Source organism: Parasteatoda tepidariorum, chromosome 8, assembly GCF_982258835.1.
Source record: "Parasteatoda tepidariorum strain Cologne lab strain chromosome 8, Ptep-v5.0, whole genome shotgun sequence".
In the NCBI taxonomy this organism is placed as follows: domain Eukaryota; kingdom Metazoa; phylum Arthropoda; class Arachnida; order Araneae; family Theridiidae; genus Parasteatoda; species Parasteatoda tepidariorum.
This window is the reverse complement of record NC_141762.1, coordinates 95,589,934-95,603,703: the sequence shown is the minus strand read 5'-3', so window position 1 is coordinate 95,603,703 and position 13,770 is coordinate 95,589,934. Positions and strand designations below refer to the sequence as shown.

The window sequence follows — 13,770 nt, the reverse complement described above, 5'->3', positions numbered from 1 at the left end:
TAATTAAACTCAGAGGCAAAAATTTTTTTATCTTAATTACTTATGAATGATCAAATAGTTGATGAAATGTCGATTAATTTACATAATTACTAATCAAAGGAGATATTGCATCAAGTGCGAAAATTTCATTTTGTACTGAGCTAGTAGATTCTCTGCAGAAAACGGCAGTGGAATCGATTGAGTTTTGATGAGTATCAAAAATTTACGTGGACAATTTTTGGAAGTTGTTGCACTTGATCTATGAAATCTATGCTTTTCCTATAGTCAACTATATCCCTATGTTCTTCAACAATTAAATAATAAAAATTGAATAAGAACAATTAAATATTAACTATTACATAAGAACAATTAAATAATAATAATTAGGCAATAATAAATAACAATGAGTTTTTACCGTAAGCGAATAACAGTTATTATTAATCTACGAAATCCATGTTTTTCCTATCGTCAACATTATCCCGAGGCTCTTCAACAATTAAATAATGATTAAATAATAACAATTAATTTTTACCGTAGGCGAATAACAATTGTTATTAATCTAAGAAATCCATGTTTTTCCTACAGTCAACTATATCCTGAAGTTTCTCAACAATTAAATAATAATAATTAAGTGATAAAAATTAAATAATAATAAAGTGATAACAATTAAATATTAACAATTAAATGGTAACAATTAAGTAATAACAATTAAATAATAACAATGAGTTTTAACCGTAAGCGAAAGACCATTATTATTAATCTAAAATATCCATGTTTTTCCTTCAGTCAACTATATCCCGAAGATAATAACAATTAAATAATACCAAATAAATAATAACTATTAAATAATTACAAATAAATAACAACAAATAAATAACAGTAAATAATAACAAATAAAAAATAACAGTTAATTTTTAGCGTGAGCGAAAAACAATTATTTAGTTAGTATTTATACCCAAAAGTTATTGCTTCATAGTACTGATATTAGTGTAGTGTCTTGTGCACGTTACCATTAAGATTGTAAAAGATGCATCTCAAATCCTAGTGAATTTCTTTTTTAAGGGTGTGATCAATCAAATTTTCATGTTAGACAATTTTATTTGCCCCTTTTCGTAAAATGTTTCTTCTTTTCGATTAGTATATTTCTGAGTTAAATCATGTGATATTAATAACCTTCAGAATTTTTTTTTCCTTGTGCAGATTTTGCATTTTTCTGGACATGTGTTATACAGCAAAAATAGCTGACCACTAGCTTATTTATAAATTTTTTTAAACCAATATTGAAATAGTGCGTGCTTGTTTATAGTATTAACATGTAAAAAGAAGAAAGTAAATTTGGAAAAAATCTCAATTCCTTAATTCTTTTTAAATAAATCGTTGTTTTTGCAAAACTAGCTCAGTATTTTTTAAATATGAATTAATATTTATACTATTTTTTGTGCACTCACGATATGCTGTTCTCACGTTATAAGGTTCATTATCGTTTAAAGGATCTAAGATGATATATAACAGGGGTTTCCAACTGGCAGCCCGGGGACCGCATCCGTCCCGCGAAGCCTTTTTTTGTGGCCCGCGAGCTAAAATATATCAGTTGTCATTTTTTTGCGGACAATTTTCGTAAAAATTCGATATGTATTTAAAATACTTTTCTCGTTAATAAAAACCAAATTTCTTCGTTTCTGAGAAATTTAACATACCAATGGTGCAAGGAAATTTATTTTTCAGGTTTTGCATCCAAGAAAATATTTATTCAAATACAAAAATAATCGTGTATGTTGCTCTTTCTTATTTTTTTTTTATTTATTTTTTTTTTTTTTGTATTTTGTGAATATAATTTAGCGTGTGCGTATCAAAAATTTTCTCGAAAAAATTCTCCGATTTAACTTTTTGAAACCACTCATTTTGGACGAAAATATTTACACACACATTTGTAAATTTTAAATGTAAATATAGATTCTCTGGTGGTTGCAGCAGACAAACCTCAATTTTCTCATTGAATATATTGTGTTCTTTTATGTAACTTTAATACCTTAACATTCAGATATCTATTGCACATTAATTGTTTAATACATAGGTGCTCATTAAAGTTATTGTTGCCGAATTTTTATTATTTATTTATGTGTATAAAATTATTATTAATAACAATTAAATATTTTTGAAAATCTACTTCTTAATTTAATTTGTAATTCAATACTTTTGTTTTTTACAACTTGGTAAAACAGTAATATTTAATGTTTCTTCAAACAAAAAAAGAGTCCTACAAAAAATTTTGATAAAGTTGCGGCCCGCCATTTGATTTGTGTTTTTAATTGTGGTCCCCGGCCTCATGTAAGTTGGAAACCCCTGCTATATAATATATCAACCATTGACAGTATTTAATTTTAGGTTCGGTTTAATGTTTTCGTCTGAAGTTTGAAACCATTAATCGTTGAACTTTATTGAAGATTTTCTAAGAAAATTTTTTTTAATCTACAATATGAACAACACTATATACTGTGGGTATAAATACAAACAAATTTCAATTTTCTTTGAAAATATACAAATTTCCTTGTCGATTTGTGTAGATTGAGAAGTTGGTTGGCATTTTATTGAAGATAAGAATACACAGGGAAAGTTATGCCGCACACTAATGTTATTTGCATATTAAATATATTAAGTTAAGTAGGATGGAATTTAAAGGACACATTTGCCGTTTAAATATATCTAGCCTAACACATAAAATATTCAAACTCGCACAAATCATTTGGTAGTAGAGGCTAGAGGATGTCCTAAACCTCGATGACTGGACTACATTAATACAGATTTTATTTAATTTTATAACCGCCGTAGATCTGCCGACCCAATCTTTTGGTTTGCTAGTACTATTATTCGTAACCTTGTAAATTTGAACCCAATGCAAAAGACAAGGGAACTCCTGGATCAAGTATGGGGTGAAATTTCCCCACGTTGAGGAATTTTTGATGAAACTAACTCGCATTTGTGTTACATGGAAAGTAAAACCACGAAAACCTTCCACGGTTAGCCAAGAAGTAAGGGGACTCTAACCCATGATGCGTCTACCACTGAGGATATTTCATGTCAGCACTACGGTCAGTGCGAGCCGGGTGCGGAATTCGTATCGACCAGCCTTCGCTGGGATTCGAGCCCGGTTCACCTCATTGGAGGCGAATGCTCTATCCCTTGAGCTACCACGGCTCAAAAGCATCCATCGAGCAAAACAATACAGATTTTGAAACAATTAGTGTATTGAATTTGCTAAAACGAGAAAGTAATGGAGAATTCTAGAAAAGGCCAAGACCCAGCTCGAACTGCCATGCCAATGTTGAAAATGACAATAAAGCATGACTAAATGTTTTAAAAAAGAATAAACTAAGTTTTTAAAAAAATAATAATAAATTCCTAGTTATACAGTTAAATTAATACTATTTTGGTTCAATCAAATATAAAATATTTGTTCTTTTTTCTCCTTCCATTTTGATGTTGTTTACTCGCCCCATCCGACATCTTGGTGAATTTCGTAAAAATTTGAAAAGAGCTAAATTAGTATTTAACGATATTACTGATTGAATATGTCCTGCATGATAATATAATTTTTGAAACTTGTATCGTGATGGCTCAGGAGGTACAGCTTCCGCATTCCAATGAGGTGAACCGGGTTCAAATCCCAATGAAGGCTGGTCGATACGAATTCTGCATCCAGCTCACGCCAACTACAATGCTGATGTAAAATATCCTCAGTGGTAGACGGATCATGGGTTAGAGTCCTCTTTACCTTCAGGCTAACTGTGGGAGGTTTTCATGGTTTTCCTTTCTATGTAACGCAAATGCTGGTTAGGTTCTTCAAAAAGTCCTCCAAGAAGGCAAATTTCATCAAGTAGTTGATCCAGGAGTTCCCTTGTCTTCTGGGTTAGGTTCAAAATTACAAGCCTACGGAGTTGAACAATTCTAGCCGTGAACTGAAAATTTGGGTCGGCTGCTCGACCACGGTTATAAGCCATGGATCATGATAATAAGGAAAAATTCAAAAACTTAGAATGGATTAAACAAACTTCGAAAACATTCGAAACTTCGAAGTCATAAACATTCCCAATTTGATGATTGAAACTGCAAACTTTTAAACTTTTGAGACAGCTTACATATTTTTCGAATATAACTTGCTCGCGTTTTTCTTCTTAATCATTAGTTTAGTGGACTCATTATTAGCGATCTATAAAATGTTTTTTTTTCTAATGTTCAATAACTATGACTCATTCGATTTTAGATCGTGGAAGGAATAATGGCGGTGGAATGTCCAGGGAAGAAAAAAAGAGAATTGCCTGCATTCGAAAGAGAAGTAGCATACAAGAGATGAATGAAGGATTCGACAGATTAAGTGATGTTCTACCAACTACGGAACCTCCTGGAAAAAAACTGTCCAAATTAGAATGTCTCAGGTATTTCTCTTCTGGAGATTTGGTTTAACTCAAATGCATACTATAACACTAAACATACCATAACCATTCAAATGACCGTTTAAGAACTTTTGTATCGAAAATGCTTACCGTTTTTGCACATTTGACTTCATGACTTATTCTAACAATCACAGTTAATATTCTATTCTTCTTCTTTTTTTATATTTTGTTTGTTTCAAATAATACATGTCGCATTCCTATTTCTACCATAACTGGTCATTTGACCGGGAGAACAATTTATTGCTTTATAAGGTGATCGGATCAGAAATGACGATGTAACGCGTGTTCAACGTATTTCATTCAATTAGTTGCGTATTTCTGCAAAGACTGTTGCGTAGTGAGAGAAAATGGCAAAAACTTAATGTTTTGGCAAGTAGCTTATATTTTATTTTGATAGCTTTACTTCACTTCCAACTAACTGTTGGTTTTTACCCAGAAAAATGTCTAAACAATCAAGGCAGCACAAGTTCCTAGAAGAAATAATGGCAACCGATGCACATTAAATCTGTCGCGTCGCAAAGTCCTCCATGCGCCCACAACAAATCAATACCTCTAGGGGAGCCGCGATGGCTCAGGGGATAGAGCGTTCACCTTCCAATGAGGTGAACCGGGTTCGAATCCTGGCTATGGCTGGTCGAAACGAACTCCGCATCCGGCTCGCACCGACCAAAGTGCTGAATTGAAACATCCTCAGTGATCGACGAATCATGGGTAAGAGTCCTCTTTCCTGCAGGGTAACTGTGGGAGGTTTTCCACTCCATGTAACGCAGGATTGGGTACAAAATTACAAAGCTACGGAGGTGAATGTTAGTACTCGCAAACTCGAAAATAGGATAGGCCGGTTAAAGACGGTTAAATATAAAATAAAATACCTCTGGGGGTACTGATCCAGGAGTTTCCTTGTCTTCTGGATTGGCTCAAAATTACAAGGCTACGGAGGTGAACGCTAGTTGTCAAAATTGGGTCGGCTGTTCAACGACGGAGATGAGACATAAAATAAAACAGACCGTGGTATCATGGATTCTCCGTTGATTTTTTTTCTGACAAAATTATTATAGTACAATTCTACAATCAGTGTTTTTTAAAAGGAAGTGTGGTATACAAACCTTTCGCGAGCGACCACTCTTCCATTCCACAGTAAAATGGTTGCTGATAGAGGTTGGTTGTTCTTAGAGGTTACGTCCATAGACTTCAAAATTGTTATCGAATGGTACATAATTTTTCGCAAATGTTTTTAATTTTATTCAGTGTCATTTTCTTGGTGCGGAAATAACACTTTTATTAGCGTCGTGAAAAGTCGCATGGATGAATTAAATTTAGCGTCTATAAAATGATCCCAACTGATATAATTATAAGTAAAAACAAATTAAACAATTATGAGCGATAAAGCTGTTTTAAATAGATAAACAATTATGTTTTTTTTTGTTAGCATTTAATTTCATATCACTTAACTTTATATCACTTAATTTTATATCATAAAAGTGAGTTAGCCTTAAAAATGAGAAGAGGTTCATCTGTTTTACAAATTTCAGCTTTTCGCATTATTGCTAAATAATCTCTACGTCGAAAAATATTTAAAGAATTTCATAATAACAGAAAATTAAATAAAATTTAAAAACAATTGTAAATGGTTATCGAGCAGAACCATTAAGTTTAATTAATATAGAATTGGAAACTCTCTGATAAACAATAAAAAAAAATTTTTTTTTAATCTTTTAAGTACACAAACTTTATTATAATAATCATTTCATTATTAAGGATTAAAGGTTATTGTGAAATTATTAATTCTAATTAGTGTATGAGAAGGAAAAGAATTTCACTACTCGAAATACATTTAATGAAAGTTATGAAACTATAGAATATGTAATAATGTGTAATTTTTCTATCTTAGTTCTATTACAACCTTTTAAAAAACGCCAATAAACACAATTTAGTCAACAGATACAAACGAGAATGTCGGCGCTATAACAAAAAAAAAAAAGCTTTATATTTTATTTGATGCAGAAGAATCAAATGAAGACCCGCTTAATTGAAATGTCGCACCCCTATCTAACTTGTTGAATATTATGCGATACCGAAAACAAAACAAAAACATAAGCACACAGCTGCTTGGCGATTTGCGAAAACGCTCATTTAACGCTAATAGGAATTTTCGCCAATCCTTTGCAATCTACGGTATGTTTTGTCAATTCGCCAGCGGGTGATGCTTGACTTCGGTGATCTGCTGGGAACCGTGTTTTAACAAACAGTGTCTTAACTGCGAAACTTTAAATTTTCATCGAATGATAATTTAGCTTAACTTTACACTTAGCGTTCGTTTTAGTTTTTCGTTACGTTTAAATGAAATGAAATTTTAGGGCTTCCAAACAGTAAATTTACGAAAGCAATAAATTTAAACATTTAGAATACTTATTTTAGAATCTTCCCAATGATTAAAGATTCCGTAATAAGTCTAAATAAAATGATCCATTCACTTTTAATGGTATTAAATTATTGTTAGAAAAAATTATTCAGCAAAGTATTTGTAATAAATAAAATAAAATAATGCCATTAAATCTGGTGATCTCTCACTGTCGTAAACTAATATGCAACATTAATAAATAATCATTTTTTATCACGAAACGACAGGAAAAAAATATAATTTATAATTAAAACCAATTTCATTAAAATACTGAATAATAAAAATAATTTAACTGTTAAAATCTGTGAGAAAGACGGCTTTTTATACTTTGAATGCGATTTTCTAAAATCTGTGTTTTTAAACCTTTGTCCAGCCATTTACTGTAGATCAGTTTAGAATTTTTTTTTTTAAAAAAACCATCCTTACGTACTGTTTATTTCTGTAAGTACTGTTCGTTCTGTACTATTGTATGTTTTTTTTTGTTGTAAAATATTTGTTTACGTTTTCTTAATAAATATTTTTTTATTACTTAAAAAATTGAATTTTAGAATGTTTTAATTTAACTAAAGTTTCTTTTTAAAATTTTAACTAATAATCTTTTTCAAAAAGTAGTATCTTAAATATTTGTTTTTTACTGTAACATTTCCTTAGTGTAGGCTTAACAGGTGTGTAGGCTTAACAGATTAGTGTAGGTTTTACACATTTCATTAGTGTAGGCTTAACATTTCATAAGAAAAGATACATGAAATATATCCATCTTAACATAAAACGCATACAGAACAATGAGTCACGCAATTTTTAAGGGGTCCGTGTCAAAAAACTTTGAAATTTTTGAGATTTCTTTAATAATTAAAAAAATAATGGAAATAATTATCTAGCAAATGGAGTAATTTTATATCCCTTGGAAAACGAGATTATATTTAGTTAGTTTTTTTTAAAATGAAAATAAGTAATTTGAAATCAATAGCAATTTGTTGAAATTAAAAACAAGTTATATATTTAGAAGCAAAATTAATGAAGAAAAGGTTAGAGGTACCGTAAAAAAATCGCTAGGTTATTATTGGCGCCAATTAAGCTCAATTAATGTTGGTAATATGTACTACTGGTATTGTGGTAATAGATGTTGTTTTAATAAGTGCCAAATGTACTGATAAAGGTATTTAATTTTGATGCCAATGTACTTAATATTATGTACTGTGATAATAAGTCTTTTATGGTATCTCTAAAGACATAAATACTGGAATTTTTTTTTTTTTTTTTTTTGATTTTGGTCAATGTTTGGACCATCACGGGTGAGCTTCGAGCAATAGCATTGTGTTTCGAGCATTTATATTCGAGCAATAGCATTGTGCCAAATGAAAACAGTTAAATTTTAATTTGACGAAATGAACATCTGAAAACGTGTTTTGCTTAATTTGATAACATAAAGCCACCGGGAATTTAACAAATTATAGTAAATAGAAACGAACTGGAATTATTTTGTCTTTATAGATTATATTGATGCTTGCACTCTAGTTTTGTTGCAGCTTTGATAAATACCAATTTATTAAGTATTTGCTTTTTTTTTTTTATCCCGTATAAAAAGCTAGCTTTCAGCAAGTTATAAAATAACATACACCTGACTCTCAGTTTAACAAAACTTTAAATAACGACATTCTCTATTTAAAGATACGTTACGGTTCCAGCTCTTTCGTACTAGAAAATATTTACTTAAGAACTACTGTGTTTTTGTTAAGGAACAATATTTTTTAAAGCATCGAAATTTTTTTTACTCCTCTTTATCACTACAAGGCGATTTTCTATGACAGAAAACATTTTTAGTTCTACACTGCTGGAAATTTCTTGGAAAAATGGCTAAATAACAATTTATTTAATTGTTTTTTTACCATAATTGAACAAAACAGTCATATTATATATAAATAATTAGGCAAAACTGTTAACTGTGAAGAAAACTGTTTAATTATTGTTTTCACCTTATACTGTTAAACAACCAGAATTTTATCTCACCAACTAAGCGCACCTAGTGAAGCCACTGAATTCCCTGGAGATAAGTGCATATTATAGACAAGAGGGATAATCTGTCACTCTCATAACCGACAGAACAGAGGTTCGTGTCCCATCATTACCACATCAACATTTCCTCCATTTTTATCAACAAATAAAGACATTCTATTGACATGTACTCCTCAAATTGTGACCCTGGAGTATTGAAATACGATACTCTCATTCATACATAGATGGCAACACCATAAAGCTGCTGAACTATCTCCAATTTCCAGTTAATATCTTTTTTTTACGGTTTTGAAACCATGACAGTTGTAAATGGCTAAGGACCCGTATAGTTTTGTATTCATGTTTTTTTAAACCATACTAGTTGTAAACGGTTTCAAAATTGTAAACGTAAAAAATTTTCTTTACCAAAAAATTCTATGGCTAATTGGGTGGAATTATTTAACCATAATCTTAGAACAAAAACTCCAACAGTGCAAGTGCAAAAAAAAAAAAGAAAAAAGAACTTGGTAGGAAGATTTCTTTAACTGAGATAAAAACTGACTTAAGGGTGCAAATTAAAATTAAGTAAAAAAAACATATCGAAAATAGTGAAATTATAAATCACTGCTTTCTAATACAGACGTTACTGATGTTTAAGATATTAGCTCATCCAATATTGAAGATGGCCTTTTTAAAATGCTCGAAAAATTGAGGAAAAAATTATTATAACGAGTTATTATAAAGTTTATTTCCTTTTTGTACCATTTTACTTCATTTTGTTACGGTAATTTATTTTTGTATTAATGTAATTTGTACAAAAAAGAGAGACAAAAAAACAGTTTTAAACATAGTAATTTATTACGCATTAAATTTGCAGACTTAAGCCAGAAAAAGTGTGAAGAGAAAATTTTCTCAACTGTAACGTTTCCACATAAGGCCTAAGGATGTCTAATCTAAGCCTAAGGATTCCTTTTAAAGGATCCCTTTTCAGACAGGGAAGGGATTTTACTTCCGCTATGTTAACATACGAAGAACTGAAAGCTTAGAATTTCCTTATTAATCCAATAACTAATTAATATTTTGAGTATGTTTTGTTTCAGTTTATTTCTTGAAATTTGATCTATTGAGCTTAGTTGCAAAAGTTTAAATATTCAGGTTGTAAGAATTTCAAAAACTTTTTCAAAGTTCAAGTTTCAAAAATACTTAAAAACTTTAAATTCAATATTCAGTGGCTGAAAATAGAACACATCAACGAATAAAATTAAACAAATATTATTCAAAATTATTAATTAGTTTCTGAATAAATTAGGGAATTCCGAGCACATGATTCTGCGTATCAAAAGTAAAATTCCCTTTTCTGTCTCAAGAAGATAAGGTTTTTCCCCGTTCCTTCAAAGACGTTAAACAGAAAGCCACAACTGTATATTTACTTCAATGCAAAATAGTTATTTTTCTAACTGAGCTGAAAACTTGCCAATTTTCCAATTGCATTTCCCACTATTTTACAGGCTTAAGACTAATACTTTTATTCTATAACCACCGTTGAACAGTCGATTCAATATTTTGCGTTATATATATATATATATATATATATATATATATATATATATATATATATATATATATATATATATATATATGAGTTTACGACTGCTAATGTTCAAATCCATAGGCTTTTAATTTTGAACGCAATCCAGAAGACAAGGAAACTCTTGGATCGAATAGTGGGAGGAGAAATTTGCCTTCGTGAGGGCATTTTAATGAAACTAACCCGCATTTGCGTTAAATGGAGAAGAAAACCACGAAAACCTTTTACGGTCAGTATGACAGCAAGGAACTCTAATGCGGTTATAATAATAACTGCGGTTGGTGCAAACCGTATGCGGAATTCGTTTCGACCAGCTCTATCCTTAGAGCTAACACGACTAAAAATAATTTGTTATAAAACTTTCAGATTGTCTAGTGATAATTTGTTATCAAATTTTCACTAGATATTATATTTTCGGTGCAACTAACTAATTAATTTTAATTTTTATTTTTAGATTAGCAATTCGATATATCGCTCAGCTTTCTCACGAAGTAAATGCTCCAGCCTGCTCCAACGTAAATATGGACTATAACATGCATTCTTCACAAATATGGGCTGCAGCACCCAATTACTATAACTGGATCAAACAAGTAATTTAATTTTAATTATAATTATAATTAACGTATGCCCTATTTGTGGTTTGCACTCATCTCGGAATCAAACATTTAATGTTGAAGCCGGTATGAATGTTGGACTAGTAGCGCCACCTACATTTATTTGATCAAAAAAAGTTAATTTTCAGTTGGTTTAATTGCCTCTGCAGAGATAGATCAATGCACTGTTCATAATAAACGCATTAATTATGAATTTTCATTTCTTTAATGGTCATTATTTTAGAAGAGAAATCTTCCAATTAACATTGTTTTCATGAGTTCTGAATATCGAACCACGCAAAACCGTAAACGCAAATCAAAGATAAAATATTAGTATTTAACAAAATATAATTGAAAATATTTATACACAGACACAAAAAGTGGTCTATTTACGACGGCAGCGTTCGAATACACTATCTGGGGAGTAGACCGACATTGTGACCCCTCTAATTTGTGTATAATTATATCCTTTGATATGGTGGTATAGTATGTCATAATGTAATACCTGACCGAGTTTGAATATTAAGGGACGATACGGAGCCTTTTATATGTACAGCTTTTTAAAGTGTCACGTCCTTTTTTTCTTTTAATTATTTCCCGAGTTTCCAAATTTGTCTATAATTATTTTCTTTGGTATGGTAGTATAGTATGTTATAATCTAATACCTGTTCGAGTTTGAATATCATAGGTAAATATTAAGGGGAGATATAGACCCATATGTGTATGCAGTATATAAGCAGCGATTTCTCCATTTTAATGCTTTAAAACGCAATTAGAAACGCAATTTAAATGCGGTTCCATGTACTGACCCTTCCCCCTTCCCTCCTCTTCTCAGTTGTATAGGAATGTACTACGATATTTTCCCTCTCCTTAATATTTTTCGAATTTGATTGTCAAAAATATTTTTTAAAGTTTCGCGACGCTTTCTTTTACAACTATGTTCAATATAGTTTGCAGTTCCATATAGCTGTCTAACTTAAAAGTTTTCATAAACAGGTGTGACGTATGATGTGGCAGAAGTCGAATTCTTGACCATAGATGGCTCCTCTGAAAAACAGGAATCGCGCACTCTGCCTTAAATTTTCTCGGTTTCACCAAGCAGGCTTGTCCGTGTGGCAAGTGGCATTAGAACCAACCAACCAACTTAAAAGTTTTTATTCTATTTGAAAATCACGACAGAAACTAACGTACTTACTTCTCCAATGACTCTCCTCACGCTAAAGGAGAAAGCAGGCGAATGTTGCCATAGGTAGAGAGTTCTGCTTAGGCCATCTGTAGCCCATTTAGATAGCCAATATATGAAAAGCTACTATCTGGAAAAAGTTTTAGTACATATTTGTTTAAACAAAGTGGATATTTCCTTTTGTGTTACATACCACATTAACTTTAAAAAAAAAATGTATTAAAAAGTCCAGATCCAGTTTTATTTTATAACCGTCGTTTAACAGCCGACCCAATTTTTTGGTTTACGACTACAAATGTTCAACTCCGTAGTCTTGTAATTTTGAGCCCAATCCAGAAGACTAGAATATTCCTGGGATCAAGTATTGGGAGAAAGTTGCCTTCGTGAAGGACTTTTTTAGTGAACTAACCCCCATTTGCGTTACATGGAAAGGAAAACTTCGAAAACTTCTCACAGTTAGTCTGACGTCAAGGGGTGTTTAACCCATGATCCGTCTATCACTGAGGATATTTTACGTCAGCACAGTGGTCGGTGCAAGCTGGATGCGAAATTCACATCGACCAGTCATTCACTTGTGCTATGCTTTTTTTTTCTTCTTTAAAAAAAGTAACTCTCCTTTTTAAAAACACTCCAGGCAAGAATGGGCTAAATGTAATCACGCGTCTTTCAAAGTCAGTTTTTAAGCGTAAGTTTCTTGATAACTTACGAATACAGTGCGTCCAGCTTAACTGATTTCAAAATTAAAAATCTCGTAAGCAAAAGAAGACAGAAGAATGAAACAAGCAGTATGTTTATTGTGAAGGTTACAAAATTTTCACTCAGAAGTTTCGGAATTTGCGGCTATGTACAGAGTTCTTAAAAAGAACATAAATGCCTTTGGACTGTACTCAAACCTGTGATGTTCCAGTAACAATTATTTTTTTTTTTGATTAATTTTACTTTTGCTGTAGTAATCTGATTTTAGGAATATTTTTTAATTGAATTTGAAATTCGAATGGAATATTTTTTAGTAATCTTTCGTGTTTTTCTTCTGTGGTTCCCAGCTAAAAATAAGCTGCAGAAAATCTACAAAAAAATGCAGTTAGAAGGCTGTGGTGATTTGACCAATTCCGCTTCAGAATTTTTGAAGTGGAAACATGGCAAAATTACTGCAATTTGTAAGCGGCAGTAATTTCGTAGTAGTACCGACATCAAAATTTGTACACTAAATATACAGAAATATCATTATTTAGTGGTGCCATCTATCGTGAGTAATAGGAAATGCTATGGTTTTTGTTTTGGAATTTTTTTTGTCACTTGGTCAGATGTATCAATTAAGGAGTATATCACTTGTGAAATTATCATACTGTGAATATGTTGACTCCTTGAATCTTGGGGTTCGAACTCCAACCCTGTCTGCCCTGAGAGTGAAAAATTAGCCCTCACGGATATAGCTTTGTGTCACTGCAGTTGCAAGAAACTAAATGCTTTCTTGAGGTGGGTTTTGTTGACCTGGAAAAAAGTTTTGCTTGTTTATTTATATTAAGTAAACACACAGCCAATAAATTTTTAGTTAACAGTTTGAATAGCGTCATTTTATGGTT

At 31.3% G+C, this 13,770-nt stretch overlaps 1 protein-coding gene across 2 annotated transcripts in view; it reads left to right on the top strand.

Annotated features, from left to right (window-relative positions):
- LOC107451091 (uncharacterized) overlaps nt 1-13,770 on the top strand; it is a 43,772-nt gene that overhangs the window by 25,627 nt on the left and 4,375 nt on the right. For both annotated transcript variants that reach the window (XM_071180960.2, XM_071180959.2), the window contains 2 exons: nt 4,241-4,412; nt 10,866-11,001. In XM_071180960.2, coding sequence (XP_071037061.1) covers nt 4,241-4,412; nt 10,866-11,001 — 308 coding nt within the window. The remainder of the gene's footprint in view (nt 1-4,240; nt 4,413-10,865; nt 11,002-13,770) is intronic.